This window comes from Nelumbo nucifera, chromosome 4, assembly GCF_055504915.1.
Source record: "Nelumbo nucifera cultivar China Antique chromosome 4, China Antique-T2T, whole genome shotgun sequence".
NCBI lineage: Eukaryota > Viridiplantae > Streptophyta > Magnoliopsida > Proteales > Nelumbonaceae > Nelumbo > Nelumbo nucifera.
In genome coordinates, this window is record NC_142652.1 from 82,008,229 (window position 1) to 82,026,323 (window position 18,095).

An 18,095-nucleotide genomic window follows, 5' to 3' on the forward strand; every position below is an offset into this window, starting at 1 on the left:
AGTTACTCTCCTATCTTCTTCCAAAGTTTATTCTTTATAATTGCTTCTGTCGTTATTCAGTCTCAGCATGGAAAAGTAGAAAAGTAAAAAAGTAGTCAGAGTAAGAGATGTGGAGCCTGTGCTTGCTGCTTCTGCTTCTAACTGTAGAAGTAGGAGGTTTGGGCCAAAAGAGCCCCAAATTTAGCCGAGACGACTTCCCCTCCGACTTTGTTTACGGTGCTGGAACTTCAGCTTATCAGGTCTGTCTGCAACTAACCATTTCATCACATAATTTCTCTATCTGACCGACGAGAATATACATAAAAAGCGTCGAAGTAACAAAAGAATAGGAAAATTGAAGAAATGGCTGTGGCTTTGATGATTGACGAGTGAGTATGCAGGCTGAAGGTGCAGTAGCAGAAGACGGAAGAGCTCCTTCTATTTGGGACATCTTCACTCACCAAGGTGAATCCGTCTTTTTCTTCTATTTATTATCTGAAGATTTACACCATGTAATTTTTATGATTAATTTCTAACTTCTGGGGGGTATTCTACAACGTAAACTGTTTTTCTTGTTACCGGTTTTAAAAACAAATTAATACCAACATGTTTCTGGTTGTGTATGTGTTTTTTGTTTTCAAAACTGAAACAAAAAACGGTAGGTTCTTGAATTTCTAGTTTCAAAACATGATTATAGCTGGTTATTCAAAATCAAAAACAAATTAAAACCAAAATGTGTGTATGTGTTTTTTGTTCTCAAAACTGAAACAAAAAACGGTGGGTTCTTGAATTTCTAGTCTAGTTTCAAAAACATGATTATATTTGGTTATTCAAATTCAAAAAAAGAAAAAAATTAAAACCAACATATTTCTGGTTGTATATGCGTTTTTTGTTTTCAAAACTGAAACAAAAAACGGTGGGTTCTTGAATTTCTAGTCTAGTTTCAAAAACATGATTATATTTGGTTATTCAAATTCAAAAAAAGAAAAAAATTAAAACCAACATATTTCTGGTTGTATATGTGTTTTTTGTTTTCAAAACTGAAACAAAAAACGGTGGGTTCTTGAATTTCTAGTCTAGTTTCAAAAACATGATTATATTTGGTTATTCAAATTCAAAAAAAGAAAAAAATTAAAACCAACATATTTCTGGTTGTATATGTGTTTTTTGTTTTCAAAACTGAAACAAAAAACGGTGGGTTCTTGAATTTCTAGTCTAGTTTCAAAAACATGATTATATTTGGTTATTCAAATTCAAAAAAAGAAAAAAATTAAAACCAACATATTTCTGGTTGTATATGTGTTTTTTGTTTTCAAAACTGAAACAAAAAACGGTGGGTTCTTGAATTTCTAGTCTAGTTTCAAAAACATGATTATATTTGGTTATTCAAATTCAAAAAAAGAAAAAAATTAAAACCAACATATTTCTGGTTGTATATGTGTTTTTTGTTTTCAAAACTGAAACAAAAAACGGTGGGTTCTTGAATTTCTAGTCTAGTTTCAAAAACATGATTATATTTGGTTATTCAAATTCAAAAAAAAGAAAAAAATTAAAACCAACATATTTTTTGTTTTTTGTTTTCAAAACTGAAACAAAAAACGGTGGGTTCTTAAATTTCTAGTTTCAAAACCATGATTGTAGCTGGTTATTCAAAATAAAAAACAAATTAAAACCAACATGTTTTTGGTTGTGTATGTGTTTTTCATTCAACAAAAAACGATGGATTCTTGAATTTTTAGTTTCAAAAACATGATTATAGCTGGTTATTCAAAATCATGCTCCATAAATTATATAATTTCTACACTAAAAAAATTGTTTTTAATTTAAAATGCATCATTGTGATGTTGGTTTCAAAAACATGTATTATTTTTTAAAATATAATTAACTTATTTTTGCCTTTTAAAACAAAAATAAAGTTTAAAACATATTTTGTTTAACAAAAACGTTCATGTTATAGAATGCTTCCTAAATTAATCATACTTTGATTTGATTCCAATATTTCAGGAAAGATGCCTGACAAAAGCACGGGAGATGAAGCGGCTAATGCATACAATAAATACAAGGTAATCCTTGTTAGTCCTCTTCATGTTCAAATTAAATAATTAATTATGAGATTCTTTTTTCCAGAAAATTACATGTAGTGGGATAATGATACTTGCAAGGGTTCGGATGATAGCATTCAAGTAGAAAGACTTACATTTTGTATAAAACATTTTAAAATTCTAAAAATACCATTTATATAATTTTTGAGTCCACTTTGCCTTTTTTTATTGAGTCTATAAAGTTCTGTATTGGGCTGGACTTTGCCTTTTATCTTAACAGAATATGTTCAGGCCTGAGCCCGAGCCTGAGCCTGGCCCTCATATAAAGTCCAAAGCCCAAGCCTGAGCCTGAGCTTAGCCAAAAATATGGAAAAAATAAATTTTTCTTTTTTATTCAATTAAAAATTATTTTATTTATATTAAAAGACCTCTAAATCTAAAAAAATAATGAAAATCTCATTATTACTTGAAAAAAGAGAAGAATAATAAATAAAAAAATTGGACAAATTTCTTAAACTACTCTTACTGTTTAACTAATTGACAAATTGTACTCTTACTGTTTAACTATATTGTCTTAGAGTATCTTTGCCATTAACACCATTATTAGAATGACTAAAAAGACTATTTTACCCATTATTTTTTTTCAAATTTTCACAATAAAACAGAAAAAAGAGACAGAGAAAGAAACAACCGAGGGCGAAATTTAGAATTTAGATCTACAACCGAGAACGAATGATGCACCTGATATCAGTAATTAGGTTGGTGGAATCATCCCCTGTGAAATCCACCCGAAAACACTGCTATCGTCCCCCAATTCTCCATCAGCCCAACAAGAATCACGCACTCGTTCGAAGCCCTTCTCTTTTCCCTATTTCTCCCCTCCCTTTTATCTACCATAACAAGGTGCTGAATATGAATTCATATGTTCATAATGAAGAGTTCAATCCAGAGGTTATACAAGGGAAGATCGGAGAGTCGGGATCCACATCCACTAGTACAATACGGTACCATTTTTGGAGAAAGGACTTTGATCGAAGAAGGAAATTAAAAGATGCCAGCGGAACACAGACTCCGATCGGGAATGAGGGATCTGTTTTCACGGCCCTTCAGGAAGAAGGGTTACATCCCTCTGTTAACATACCTCCGAACCTACAAGATTGGGGACTACGTCGATATCCAGGTTAATGGCGCAACTCACAAGGGCATGCCTCACAATGTTCTATCACAACCGCATTGGCAGGGACTGGAACGCTACCAAGCACGCCATCGGCGTCGAAGTCAATAAACAGATGGGAAACAGGATTATTAAGAAGATGATCCATGTGCGAGTGAAGCATGTGCAGCCATCAACGTGTAGGCAAGAGTTCAAACTGAGAAGGATCCGTAATGATGAGAAGAATTTCACCAGATTCTCATCTTAGGCAATGCACTTTCTGGGTGAATTAGATCCTTTTGTAGGTTGAATATTAGTAGATTAATATAACTATTGTAAGGAACTGGCTTATTGATGCGGCGGTTTGTACAAAAAAATATTTTATATGTATATTTTATTATATAAATATATTTTTATTATATAATATATTATTGAGTCGTGCTCAGGTTTGGGTTGGGCTTTTTTGACAAAGCTTGAGTTCCGCCTGAAACAAGGTCGGGCCCGATGTTTTAGGCCTAAGCCTGAGCCTGCGAGCTTAAAATCTTGTTCAAGCTTGATTTAAACCGGTCTAGGTTGGGCCGGTTTATCAAGCTACCCAGCCCATGAACAGGTCTAGTATTCATGAATCCTCATATCACAAAATGTTAATATCTTCCTTGGGTGTTCCAAGTATGTAACGAGAGTCCCGATCTCCTTCCAAAAGAATACATTCCAATACCCTTCTAACATGATCCGGTACGATATATCTTATTCAATATGACTCTACGGTCTCGTGAAATCATGTTGGGAGGGTGTTGGAATGTGTTATGTTGGTATGAGATACTCGTATATGACATGCATGATATTATTGATAAAATCAATGACGCATTGATTATGGTCTGTGTGTGAATCAGTCCTCACAAGACTGTGCCGACAAGGTATTTACAGCCTCTTTGCAACTGTGTGTTGAGACTTCTCTTTACTTTTTATGTTTTTATTAATAGGTAGATAGATATTTTCAATGCACAATAAATGGATGTGAGGAAAGACTAGGTAGGGGGCGTGAAGTAGTTAAATTTTAAGGACCATATTACGACATCTCTTGCGAAAGAAAACATGTCTTTTGAGTTTTGCTGTTTTACAATAATCACTATTTTCATCTATTTTCTCTATTTTCATGAAAGAAAATGGTGGAATAGGGGAGTTGTTTCCACTCCTTCAAACTAGAAGGAAAAAAAAAATTGCTTCTTTTCACAGTGGATGATAATAAGGCCACGTGTCCCATGTTTTTAGAAAAAATCACAGTGGATGATGACAAGGCCACAGTGGATGTGGTGAGTTTTAGATATTTTGAAAAGTTGTGATGAGTTTAAGAGAAATGCTGAAAATTCATAATGAGTTTTAGACAATATCTCATGTTTTCAAACTGTTTCTAATTATATATACATAAATATTAGGGGTGAGTAAGAAAAACCGAATTGACTGAAACCGAACTGAAAATTCAATTAACCGAACCAGTTGGTTTGGTATTTTAAAAAAACCGATAATATCGATTCGGTTTCAGTTAACCAAAATAGAAAAGTGGCGGTTAACCAAACCAACCACTATACATATATTTATATATTTTATGTATATTATATATATTTTATATTTCCTATACATTATAAATTAATAAATGTGTATTATATATTTATAATATATAATATATTATTTATTATTTAAAATATAATATTTTATATATTTCTAGTGTTTTGTTATATATTTATATATTTTTTATAATATATATTACAAATAATAAAAAACTGATGAACTGATAAACCGAACCAATGGTTAATCGAATCGGTCAACCAGTTGACCGATCAAATTTGATTCGGTTTCAGTTACCAGTTTTCCAAAAACTGATAACCCTGATTCGGTTTCAAAAATAAGCCCATTGAATCAAACCATTAACACCCCTAAACATACACATATATGTATATGTATCAAATATGTACATATGCATTTGTTAAAAGAAATTTATCAACATTTTTAATCCATTCTACTTCTAAGTTTAACTTATAGCGGGCTTTAAGCCCTATATATAAAAGATGGCTGTACAAAAATAAAATCATAGATTTGAAAGACCCTACAAAAATAGATTCTAATAATAGCAGTGGGATGTGACACTTGTACAGATCCTCTAATATAAAACCAGAGGATGTGATTATGACCCAAGGAGGCAGCCGGCCAGAGAGGGTTTTCTCATAACATGTTTTGTACCTTTGTTAAACTAAACTAGAAGCCCATGTTTATAAGGGTTAAGTACACTGCAACCCAATGCAGAAATCTGAATTATAGCCCCCCCATACTCTACTATTAGCCTCCCCTTAAATCACATCCTGTCCATGAATTTAGCATTAATTTAGTTCAAGATTCATTTCCCTATTTACAATGGGATTTCCAGCACTCAACGGTACTAAAATTTATTGTTAGAAGGGAGAGCCCTTCTTATCCAAGATTTTACTAGCCTCCTGGACTTGTTCAGCCTCTTGGATCAAGGGACAAGTGTCCCACAAGGTAAATTAGTTGCTCGGATTTTTTCAACTACCTTGCCAAATTTTGATCACGCCAAATAAATCACTTGTTGACATGGAATTAGTTTGATTAACTGTTAATTGGCTTAGGATGGGAGACAAGTCAAAAGATGTTTACCCATTAGTGTAGGCTATTGCCATTGGCTGTAAGATTTATCCATACACCAAAGATATTCTGAATCGAGGGCATCTGACCACTCAGATCAATAAGATTTTCTCAAACCTGATCAATTTACTATGACACCCCTTCATTTAAGTTTGCCATAAATCAAATTTGTGAGATGATGAAATCTTTGCATGCATTATCAGTCCATCTGAGATTTGGGGGCTCATCTTTTCATCTAAATATGGGCTTGGGACCTTAAGGTTGAAGGACAACAAGAAATATATATATTTTTTTACTTATTTTCTTTTTTAAATGATCATTAAGGAAGGGGTACAAACACAAATATGTACACTATAAATACATACAAAATAATATAAAATATAAGATTAGGGATTGAACCACCCGTTACCCTCTTGCATTTGGATCTTCGCCAAATACTAGAGGATGGTTGAGTCCCAAGATTGTGTTAGTTCCTTGTGACACTTGCTTTTTAACATTGGAGTAGGGCTTAGGGTTTGTTTGCGTATATAAGAGTATTGGGTTTATCTTTGAAACAGGGATGGCTTCACAGCCTATGCAGATGTTTGCTTTAGAGAGTTTGGTGACAGGGTCTCCTACTGGACCACCATCAATGAGCCCAATATCATGGCTATTGCATCCTATGATACCGGAGCATTACCTCCCCAGCGGTGCTCGTTTCCGGGTGGTGTCTTCAACTGCTCAGCCGGAAACTCCTCTGTGGAGCCCTACACTGCAGTGCATTACATTTTGTTAGCCCATGCATCAGCTGTTGCATTGTACCGATAAAAATACCAGGTGAGTGCCTTCTTAATTACCTCTCAATCTTGGTGAAAGGAATAATAAACCAATAGGGACTATGAACAGTAGACCCGATTTGATTGGATCTCACAAATATTGATTTGAATTCGAATTCGATGAGAATGTTAGAAATCTGAATTTGATCCGATTTAATTTATTTATTTTTTAAAATTAATAAATTATTAAACAACAAATAAAATATAATGATTTAAACAAAGAAAATAAAAAATACAAGTATCTTTTCAACTATTTTTATCATATATATATGTTTTTTTATAAAAAATAATATAATAAATTTATAAAAGTACAATATATATGTGTGTTATATATATATATATATCTCTGTTCGAATCCTTTCAGATGAGATAAAAGAGTGTTTCAAATTCGATCCAATTTTTGATAAGATCCTTTTATCTGATTCAATCCAAAGATCCAAAATGGGGGCTACATGAATCCGACAAAATAGGATAGGACTTCAGTCTGTAATTTGCAGGCCAAGAAAAAGGTTGGATAGGCTTAAACGTGTATGCCTTCTGGTGTAGTCCTACGACAAACTCCACTACAGACGTTGTAGCGTCGCAAAGAGTCATAGATTTCTTCAACGGCTGGTAAGTGAATAGAAACAATTGTACTTATTCTCTTGATGCATCAAACTAGCTTACATCCAGAGAATTGAAGTAGCTTGTTTAGGTTGATAAAGCATGAAACTGCATGCAGGGTTGTCAATCCTCTGGTGTTCGGAGACTACCCTGTGATCATGAAGAAGAGAGTTGGGACAAGGCTCCCATCCTTCACTAAACGCCAATCTCAACTTGTAAAAGGGTCATCAGATTTTATTGGTTTGAATCACTACTTCACAATTTACATTCAAGATGACTCCAACAAATCGACCATAGGACCTCCAGACTTCAATCTAGACATGGCTGTAAAGTTTTCAGGTTCCACTCTCGACGCTTTTGATCAGTAATATTCTAGAGCATATATCTAGATGATGTTGGTAGAAACAAAAAAAATCTTTTAACTCTCCTCAACAATTAATAATGAATTGCATTGAGTAAAGATAGCCCAGCCTCGAATCAGTTCTCACCAGATTCTCCGACCTTCAACCCCAGATGGCTTGCAGAAATTGCTTCAATATTTCAAGAACTATTATGGCAACCCTCTCGTTTACGTTCAATAAAATGGTAAATATGCCTTCATCACAATGTTTTAAAAAAAAGACCCAGAATCGGAATCGTTTTAATTAGCCACTAGTTTATGGGTCAAAGGTTCGATGGTCAGGTTTGAACGGATGGCCCATTCTGGCAAAAAATTAAAAACAATAATTGAAATAAAAAATGATTAAAACTGTCAAATAGGTCAACAGTTCAATCACCTACATCAATGGGTCATTGACCAATTCAATGATTTTTGATCTAGGATCAAGTTTAGGGTAAAATGGAACCAATTGCCTGAACAATTCCCAGGCCAAACGGTTCGACCATCCGGATCAATTGTGGCTCAACATTGCTTCATATATGCCTAGGAAAACATCCCATGGCTCTCATCACATTAACACAATCACCAATCAATCAATCTCTCTCTACAACACACTATATATCCACCAAGAAGTTTTCTTAATTGTCATCTCATCTATGATCACGTTATGGTGCTCCAAGAAACGAGACGCTTAACGACACAGCCAGGGTAGATTACATGAATGGGTTCATGGAAAGCATACTTAATGCCATAAGGTGGAACTCTGATGGGTTTCTTTAGCATCATCTCACAATATGGGGTTGCTCAGTTGCTATCTCTTTCAAGGATTCTAACTTCTTTATGGTTTTAATTTGTAGGAATGGATCAAACACCAGAGGGTACTTTGTTTGGTCCTTCTTACACGTGTTTGAGGTTCTTAGTGGGTATCAGACACGTTATGGGCTTGTTCATGTGGACTTCCATAACGAGTTTAGGAGACGACCCAAATTATCAGCACAGTGGTACTCCAATTTCCTCAAGAACAAAAGCATCAAGACAGGGAGGATGAGGGCCAAATCCTATTCATCTGCAGAGTAGTTCATCATTTTTCTTGGCGTATGGTTCATGTAACTAAGAGTCCAAGAATAGGGCTTCGTCTGAAACCACGTCATACAGTTTGTTAATTAATTTGGAAAGGAGTTAATAAACTATTTTCAGGGAATTATCTCTGAAACCACCTTTAGCTATTAGTTTCATTAATGACAAATACTAATTATACATGCTACATGCATGTGGAGCCAAAATCATATTTTTCTCCAATTTTCCTTTAAATTATTTAATGAAATTTAATTATTAGCAAAATGGAATTTCATTATCATATATGTAGGGCTGGAGGTCGGGCTGGGTTAGGTCAGGTTGAAGCCAACCCTAGGCCAGTCCTAAGTTCTAAACCCCCAACTCTAAACTTAATCCAATCCGACCTTCAACCTGATTTACCCAATCCTAACCCTAACCCTAACCCTAACTAAATTCTTTCAATTCTAACCTAACCCTACTCAAAGTCAACTTCGGTTTGGGCTGGGCTTGGGTTGGGTCCAACCCAATTTTCACTATGTATATTAATCTTATGTTTTATTGGTATTTGTTTCTTGATATTTTTATTGGTTCTTTTAGTACAAAATTCGAACAAATAAGTGTTTGAAATGGCTATAGTTTATTATGAGTTATGACTTATGATAGATCTTTTATGCATGGCAAACATTAGAGAGGAGATGAAGAATAAAATATTCGAAAAACATAATATGTTATTATGGTTTAGGGACCATTTGGCAAGTCATTTTGGGAAGATCTTCTAGTAGCTCTAACAGTTGAAAGACGCATTGAGCTTTTACATTAAGATCTGAGCAGCTTGAAGCCCATTTGGCTAAGACGTGTGTTTTCGTGCGAAGATGAATAGAAATAAAATGCAAAAACTCTATTTGGAGCTTCTCGAGAATCACCTATTTTGGGCTTCTTGCGTCTTTTCGGTGCATCGGCTTTTGGTGGCTAGATCTACCATGAACCAAATGTGAAATACCGAATTGCAATCTACCGAGCTTGTAAATAGCTAGCAAACCGCATGGAAAGACACACCAAACGGGGCCTTAGTCTTTTCATTTGGGATCAAGTGAAGTGATTATCTTAAAAGGAAGACATGATAGTATGTAGTGAGGGTTATACAACTATCATACATCTAAACAAACCAATGTATGATATATAATATATATTTATATATGACATATACTATAGAGTCGGGTTCGGGTTGTCCAATGGGTCAACCCTAACCCAACCCGAAATGAAGTCGGGTTCATGAATTTCAACCCTAACCCTAACTCGAGCATCAACCCGACCCAACCCAACCTGATTTTTTTGGGTTGGATTAGGGTTGAGTTCGGGCCAACCCGGCCCAAGTTGTAGCCTTATCATATATGTATATTCTAATGCCAATCTCAATTATTTGAATTTCATTAAAACTCTACTTAGTGCTGAATAAGGTAATTCTATGATACAAATCCTGAATTTGTGTACGACAAAGTGGAATGATCTGAATATGCATAGGTACATAAGGGAAATTCATCTCAAATATCAATTATTTACATCCATAGCATTAAAATCAAGGCTCAAATCTATATTAGTATCTATATCTATACTACTATTAATAAAAGTGTGTGAAACTTTTGTTTGATTAAAATATCTCAAATTTTTAATTTGATCCCTCTCTAATTGTGTGAACAGAAATGTAATTCCAATGACTACTTTTTTTCTCATTCTTATCCCTCTCATAAAATTTTATATTTAAGGTATTAACTCTCATTAACATTTATTGAATCATATTCGTGATTAGAATACCCTTATTTTTGAATTTGGTCCCTCTCTAATTGTGAGGGCACATAACGTAATTTAAGCTATTACATTTTTTGGTTTCTTCATTCAATTCCCACCCATTAAGTCTTGTATTAAGGTATTAACTCCCATTGGTTCATTTACAAAGAATAATTGCTTTTACTAATGATAGAAATAAAATTCAAATTTAAATCCAATCCAAAACAGAGTTGTTTTCTTGTTTGTGGAGAATCAACAATTCAACTTTTTGAGTTAAACTGTGTCAACCCTTGATGTCATAGTTAAATAATAATAAAAATCAAAAAAGATTAAAACATAGAAGTAAAACAGATATAAAAAGTTTATAGAGAACAATTGGACACATCTCTAATATCGTATATTGATCATCATACTAAACAAAAATAAGTGTAACAAATACCAATAATTTTTATAGACATAGAAATATAACAAAATATAGAAAATTTCGGAAGCATATTATTTATTATCATCATCATAAAAAATTATCACATGCAAAACATGTTCACACTTACTAGTTACTATAAAAAGCTACATCATTTTTGACTTATTCATTGATTAAGAAACATATTTGATGGCCTAGATCTTTTAAATTCTTAACACTTCGTGATTGATTTTGTCCAATTAAGCCTAGCCAACGATCCCATAGTTGATATAGTCACTTGACGTCTCTCCTATATGGCCAACATGCCTCAAGTACGTCTTGCTCTTCCCCACCCCTTACTCCTCTATAAGGTTGCTGGTAAAGTCTATGGTTGGTTCTAGCCGAGAGGAGACTTGGGATTGAGTTTCCACTTGGTTTGGGTGGTCTAGAAGTTTGGGGGAGGGTTCAACCCTATTGTGTGTTTTGTAGCCAAGTAATGGGCATTTTGTTTCTTTTGGATTTTTTGAAAAGTTTTTTTGGGTAAATTAGAAAGATTCCTTATGCCCTATCCAATGGCCGGGGTTAGTGACATTTACCCGCCCCTTGAACTTTAATTTGCAATAAAGACTTCTTGAATTTTTACTTTGCAACAAATATCCTTGTTCATTAGAGTTCCAGGGTTAACTTTGAAAAAAATTCTCTTGCATTCAGATGTTTAAAATTTTTTAAACCCACAAACAACCCTTTTCTTATTTATTTGAATGGTTTATGATTCAATTAACTTTCTAAATATAATGTTGACGGCCTCTTAATTGTTTTAATAGATCCTTGTAAATTTCTAGCTGTAGAAGTTTCTTTTGATGGATAAAAATTTAAGGTTCCATTTGATTTTTTTTTTGTTTATTGAAAAAATGAGTGAATAATTTGACGGAGATAGATATTCAATTGAAGTTCTTATCAATTGTTTTTGCTGGATTTTTGAATTATGATGAACTCCAAACCGTAATTATTGTCACAATATCATAAAAATAGCTTCAGTTTCTAAGAATTTTAGAAGAAAACCTTATTGAAAGTTCATTTTCTCCCTATATTGTGATATTCTTCTAATAATTTTCTCCATATATCCATACGAAATGGGTGGGCGAGGAATGTAAAACAAGAAAAGTTAGGTGGGTATTTTGATAATTTAATGCATCTCATTTTGGTCACGTATTTATTGCAAAGTGAAAGCTCAGGGGTAATATCGTAAATGAACCTTCGTAATTTACCTTTTCTTTTTCTTATAATAGTAGCCTTGAACTGACCCTACTCAATTTGCTATAGGGTAGGGTCTGGTTCCAAATTCTTTGAATCGAACTTTCACCTGGGTCGATTTTAGGGTCTAGGAGTTTACCCTACCCAAACCAACCCGATGAACCAACCTTGGTTGGCCTTGGAGGAATTGACCTTGGTAGAACATTCTTTGAAATAAACCCTAAAAATACTTTTAGGGATGTGAAGATTTAAACCCAAGCACTCATGCTTACAAAGGCTATGGTCCCACTTAAACATTTACTTAACTTATTTGATCATTTTTTCATTTTAATATTTGAATGTGTACAATAAGTAATGTAAAAATTAATATTTACAAAATTTAAATTTAAATTTTAAGTTTTGAACCATATGATGATAATCTACATATTAAGTTACTCAATTTAATCAATAAAGATAATATAAGTTCTAAATTATATATTATATTTATTGAAAATCAAGTTTTTAATTCTTCTTTTATTATTTTTTTGAAATGCTAGTAAAGAAAGAATAGGTTTCACGGGTAGGTCCTAGAACCGACCCTTGAACCACCAATACTAGAAACCGATCTTCACAAGGTAGGTTCTGGTTCCAAAAACCTAGCACCAACCCCTATAAAGTAGGTTCTAGGTTCTGCCATGGAACCGAACTGAACCAACCCACACTCACCCCTAGTTGGAGTATAACATTCCTTTGCCCTTTAAGTAGGCAAAAATTTTGTTGACTACCTGCATATGTGAAGTTTTGTGTTTATGCAAATGCTAACTCACCACATTTACAATACAAGGTATATCAGGCCTAATCAAATACAAGAATAGAAACCTACCAACAAATCTTTGATAAACACTTTTGTCAAGAAAAATGTCTCAATCATCAACACTCAGTTTATGATTAGAATCAGTGGGGGCTTGGAGCATGGACAAATACAAGCCCACTATAATGGGACAACGGGAATTGAACACTAGACCACATGGTCAAACAGGTTCTTATACCATCTCAAAGAACCGTTCAATCTAAAAGCTTGAACTGTTAGGCGAGGTTCCTAAATAGGTTTTTATTCTCTAACAATAAGCCACAAATTGATTACTTTATTAGGTTATGGAGGACCACAAAACGAATCACTTAATGACACTGCAAAGATTGATTACTTGAGTGGGTTTATGGAAAGCATGCTTACTGCAATACGGTAGAGGATGGAAAAGTCCTTCAGCATCACCCCAAAATAAGGGAAATTCTCTACTTTTAAGGGTTCTAATTTGTGTGTTCTCTGTAGGAATGGATCAAACGCCAAAGGATACTTTGTATGGTCATTCTTAGATGTCTTTGAGATTCTGGGTGGGTACACAACACGCTATGGGCTGGTCCACGTTGATTTTGATGACAAGGAGTTAAAGAGACAACCCAAGTTATCGGCTCAATGGTATTCCAACTTCCTCAAGGGAAGAAAAAGCATTAGCATAAAGAGCACAAGGGACACTTCCCATTCTTCTTCACATTAATTTTTTTTCGCATAATTTGTTGGATAGTAATATCATTAAAGATTAAATCCAATGGGTGTTTGGTTGATTAATTGCATAATAGAGCATGCTTATACACGTACATTGAAAAAGGTTTTAAAGTTTCCACTAGAACTCTTTTTGATTTGTTTTCTCTCTTTTAAATTTTGTCTCACATTGGAAATTATTCAAATTGACTTGGGATTTTAAATAAGAACTTGTTTACACTCCTTAGAAGTATAGAGACTTGCTACCACGCAATCATGTGCATGACACAATGAAGCGCTTTAGAGGCACACTTTTCTCACACCCACATGGTCCTCCGGTACAATAAGACTACATATTTTATACATAGAATTCATATGAGATTATGATGATATGTGATGCAATGACACACAAAAATCGTAGGCCACGCTTTTTAATCTTAAATTGTAGTTAGTTTGCAAATTACAAATCATGACTTGAAAATCGTTAATTGCAATTTGAGATTCATAAGTAGAAACTAAGAACTTGCATATGATCAGAACCACTCATAAGGGTGCATTGGAGGTTGAACCATGACCGTTAATGTTTTTAAGTTAATCCAATGATCAAAACTTAATCGTGTATAATCAAAAGATATTATTCAAACATTAATAGTCATTAACTATTAACTAATTATGAATAGTCGTAAAATTTGAATTCATGACTATATAAAGAGCCTCTTCAACAAACACACCCCCTTTCAAGATAACTCTCAAGAATCTATAAAATAATTTTAATCAAGCCAGTTGAACACATAAGTTTTTGCTACTTTTCACTGCACAAACACTCTTGTCTCTCTTAGTCAAAACTATCGTTGTCTCATAGAAGGTTTCATTGGAGACTCAACTCTTCAGATTGTAGTTTCTCACCCAATAACAAACTCAATAAAATTAACCTAATAACAAACTCAATAAAATTAAGTGGGGGCAAATCTAATCTCTCTCTCTCTCTGTATATATATATATATATATATGTATGTATGTATGTATGTATGTATATATTAAAGGAAGGCTTTCAAGCTATAACTCCCAGCATTTAGACATGTGACTTTTTCAAATTTAGACATATGGCATTTTCTGAGAAGTTGGTATTAAAGCCCATAATCCACTACCACCATTCAGACAAGTGGCCTTCTCATTTTTTATAAAGCTAGACACATGGCAATTTTTGAGAAATTCCTAGTAAAGCCCACAACCTGCTACCAAGCTATAGCTCCCCACCATTCAGACACATGGCCTTCTCATTTTTCTAGAAAACTAGATACATGGCATTTTCTGAGAAGTTGCTGCTAAAACCCACAACCCACTACCACCATTTTCAATCCATTCCTAAAAAATGCAGAAAATGCAAAAGTGGTTATCCACAACCACTTTGCCTACATTCTATCAATCTGAGTTAATCACAACCACTTTGCCTACATTCTATCAATCTGAGTTATATATATATATATATATATATAAGGAAGGTTTTCAGGCTACAACCGCCACCATTCAGACACGTGGCTTTTTCATTTTTTTTTGGAAATTTAAACACATGGCATTTTTTGAGAAGTTGTTGTTAAAGCCCACGTCCCACTTCCACCATTTAGACAAGTGGGTTTCTCATTTTCTAGAAAGCTAGACACGTGGCAACGAGCCGAGCTTTTCATGAGCTGCTTGAGCTCGACTCATGAAAAGCTCGGCTCGACTCGGTTTCAACCGAGCTTGAGCCTACTAGAGCTCGGCTCGTGAGGCTCGCAAGCCGGCTCGAATATATATATATATATATATAATAAAATTATAGAAAATAATATATATAATAAAAATATTATAATTCTTAATTTTTTAAATATCAAATAAAAATATTTTTATATATAATTTTTTATTTTTATAAAACATTTTTTCTCAAAATCGAGCTTGAGTTGAGCCAAGCTCAAGCTTATGAATTTTTGACTCTAGCCGAGCTTGAGCTCAAGGTTCTGGCTCGAACCAAGCTCGAGCCTTGTAAAACAGTCTCGAGCCGAGCTTGAGCTTCTTATTATTCGGCTCGGCTCGGCTCGGCTCGAATCCACCCCTACCTACAACCCACTACCAGGCTACAACCCCCTACCATTCAGACACATGGCATTCTCATTTTTTTTGGAAAGACACGTGGTATTTTCTAAGATGTTTCTGCTAAGGCCCACAACCCACTACCACCATTTTCAATCCATTCCTAAAAAAATGCAGAAAATGCAAAAGTGGTTATCCACAACCACTTCTACCTACATTCTATCAATCTCAATTAATCATTAACCCTCTACATATCATAACAAAAGAAAACTATCCATGTATTAATAATTATTGAAAAGCTATTTTTTGAAATAAATATTTCTTGAAATTTTAATAATTATTTAAAATATTAATAAATATAAATTTAACATTATTGATTATATAATGTAAATTTAACATTACTGATTCCCCATACTTAGTATGGGGTCATTCACTAGTAATGTTATAAAGATAGTGTCTTTAGATACCCCTTAGAGTTTCTCCTCCAACTACTTGTAACTATTTTTTCCAACATGGTCCAATTTGGTTCGGGTCACTTTCTAGGTTTTTTTTTTTTTGGATGACAAATGTGTATCTCCAACATGCCCCTCTTTTGTATGGGATTGGAATTCCTTGGATAGAGAATAACTATCAAGCCCAAAAGCATTAGTAAAATAGAATCAACATTCATGGGTGGAAGAGCTCAGTTTTGAATCTCACCGGTGGAGTAAAGTTTGAGTTAGGATCTTAGAGACCTAAAAAAAAAAGATCCTAGGATAGGTACTCAGAAAATAAACTTTTCCTAGTCCCCACATAAATTTAAAAAAAGAACATAGGTTTCCCTAGAGGTGTAAATCGGGCTAGCTCGACACGGCTTAGTATGACGGAACATAGGCTACACCAGGCACAACACGATTGTATGGGCTGTGCCCGGCCTGGGATTTTAGGTCCATGGGCTGGCATAACATGGCAGCCCGTGTATTTCATCTCAATAATGAATTGCAGTTAACAAAGATAGGACATCCTCGAGTCAGTTCTCACCAGATTCACCGATGGCCTTCAACCTAGTTGGCTTGCAGGAATTGCTGCTTGAATATTTCAAGAAAATGGTAAATTAGTATGCCTCCATTATACTCCAAAGTTGTTTCAGGGCTAAATCCTAATCTTTAGAGTAGGCTTGATCGTTACTCTTGGTGTATGTGGTTCCTACAACTAAGGCCATGTTTGGGAGTGCTTATGTTAAAAATAAGTGTTTAAAAACAAGTACTTATTCGAATAAACACTTATTTACATTTGGCACCCAGATTTTTCAAGTGCTTATTTTAAAATATAAGCTCTTAATTTATATTGGACGTTTGGTGGTCTTTTTCTCCAATAAGCACTTGTACTCTTTTGTCCTTCATTTTCTTTCAAAATTTTAAAATATCCAATCCAAAGTAAATGAATTAAAGTAGTTTGGTAGAATTGCTTTTGTAAAAGTGTTTTCATAAAAATACTTTGACAAAAGTACTTTGGTAAAAGTGCTTTTATAAAAGTAAAAGTATTTTTTAAAAGTGCTTTTATAAAAGTACTTTTGTAAAAGTGTTCTTATAAAAGAACCTTCGTATAAGTACTTTCATGTAAAAATACTTTTATAAAAGTGCTTTCATGTAAGAGTACTTCTATAAAAGTGCTTTTATAAAAGTGTTTTCATAATAGTGCTTTCGTAAAAGTAATAATGTCGTTGCTAAAAGTAACAATATTGAAAGGGTATAATTGGTATTCTAAAAATTTACTAAGTAAAATTTTGAATAAGTACTTATTGTATGAATACTTAAAAAAAGTTGAAAATTTGGGCTTAAAAAATAAGCCCTTATTTTTAAAATAAGCACTTATGTTGGGCTTTTTTCCCAAACACCAATAAATGCTTAATAGTGTGGTCCCAACCCGAACAAGCACTCCCAAACATAGCTTGAGAGTCCATTAATTAGAGGGCATCATATCAAACCTCACAACTAATTAATTATGAAAAGGAGTTCATAAACTATTTTCAGGGAATTGTGTGAAACCTCCATTAATTAGATAGCTTTACTAGTAATGGATAAACAGAGACTGCAAAGTATAGCTTTAACCAATCACGTACAGCACCCCTGAATTTTGATGTATACCACCAGATTGGTCACCTCTTTTTTTGATAATGATGGATTGGTTGTAAGTTTTTCTCATATCATATCTTTCCATTATCATAGTTGAATCCTTTTTTTAACTTTGGTGTTAGCATTCTTATGCATTTTCTTACCTAGGTAAAGAATGGTGAGAGGGGGTTAATGTTTTCGATGGATCCAAGAGGAACCGATACTCTTCAGAAAATTCGCTTACGGTGGGACCCATTATAGTGGAATAAAAATGTAAGGATTTTTTTTTTTA

The 18,095-nt window shown here is 33.8% G+C and overlaps 1 protein-coding gene and 1 pseudogene across 2 annotated transcripts; both read left to right on the forward strand.

Moving 5' to 3' along the window:
• The first annotated feature begins 11 nt into the window (after positions 1-11).
• Positions 12-3,600, forward strand: LOC148800778 (beta-glucosidase 22-like). 2 transcript variants are annotated; one of them, XM_088904003.1, is made up of 4 exons: positions 12-239; positions 381-444; positions 1,984-2,042; positions 2,971-3,600. In XM_088904003.1, exons 1-4 carry the CDS (start codon positions 108-110, stop codon positions 3,067-3,069), a joined length of 354 nt encoding a protein of 117 aa, XP_088760129.1. In that variant the 5' UTR covers positions 12-107; the 3' UTR covers positions 3,070-3,600. The 2 variants fall into 2 exon arrangements, with proteins under 2 accessions (XP_088760129.1, XP_088760128.1); XM_088904002.1 differs by having other exon boundaries at positions 22-239; positions 2,959-3,600.
• Positions 3,206-13,659, forward strand: LOC104606240 (cyanidin 3-O-glucoside 7-O-glucosyltransferase (acyl-glucose)-like; annotated as a pseudogene).
• Positions 13,660-18,095: the final 4,436 nt, after the last annotated feature.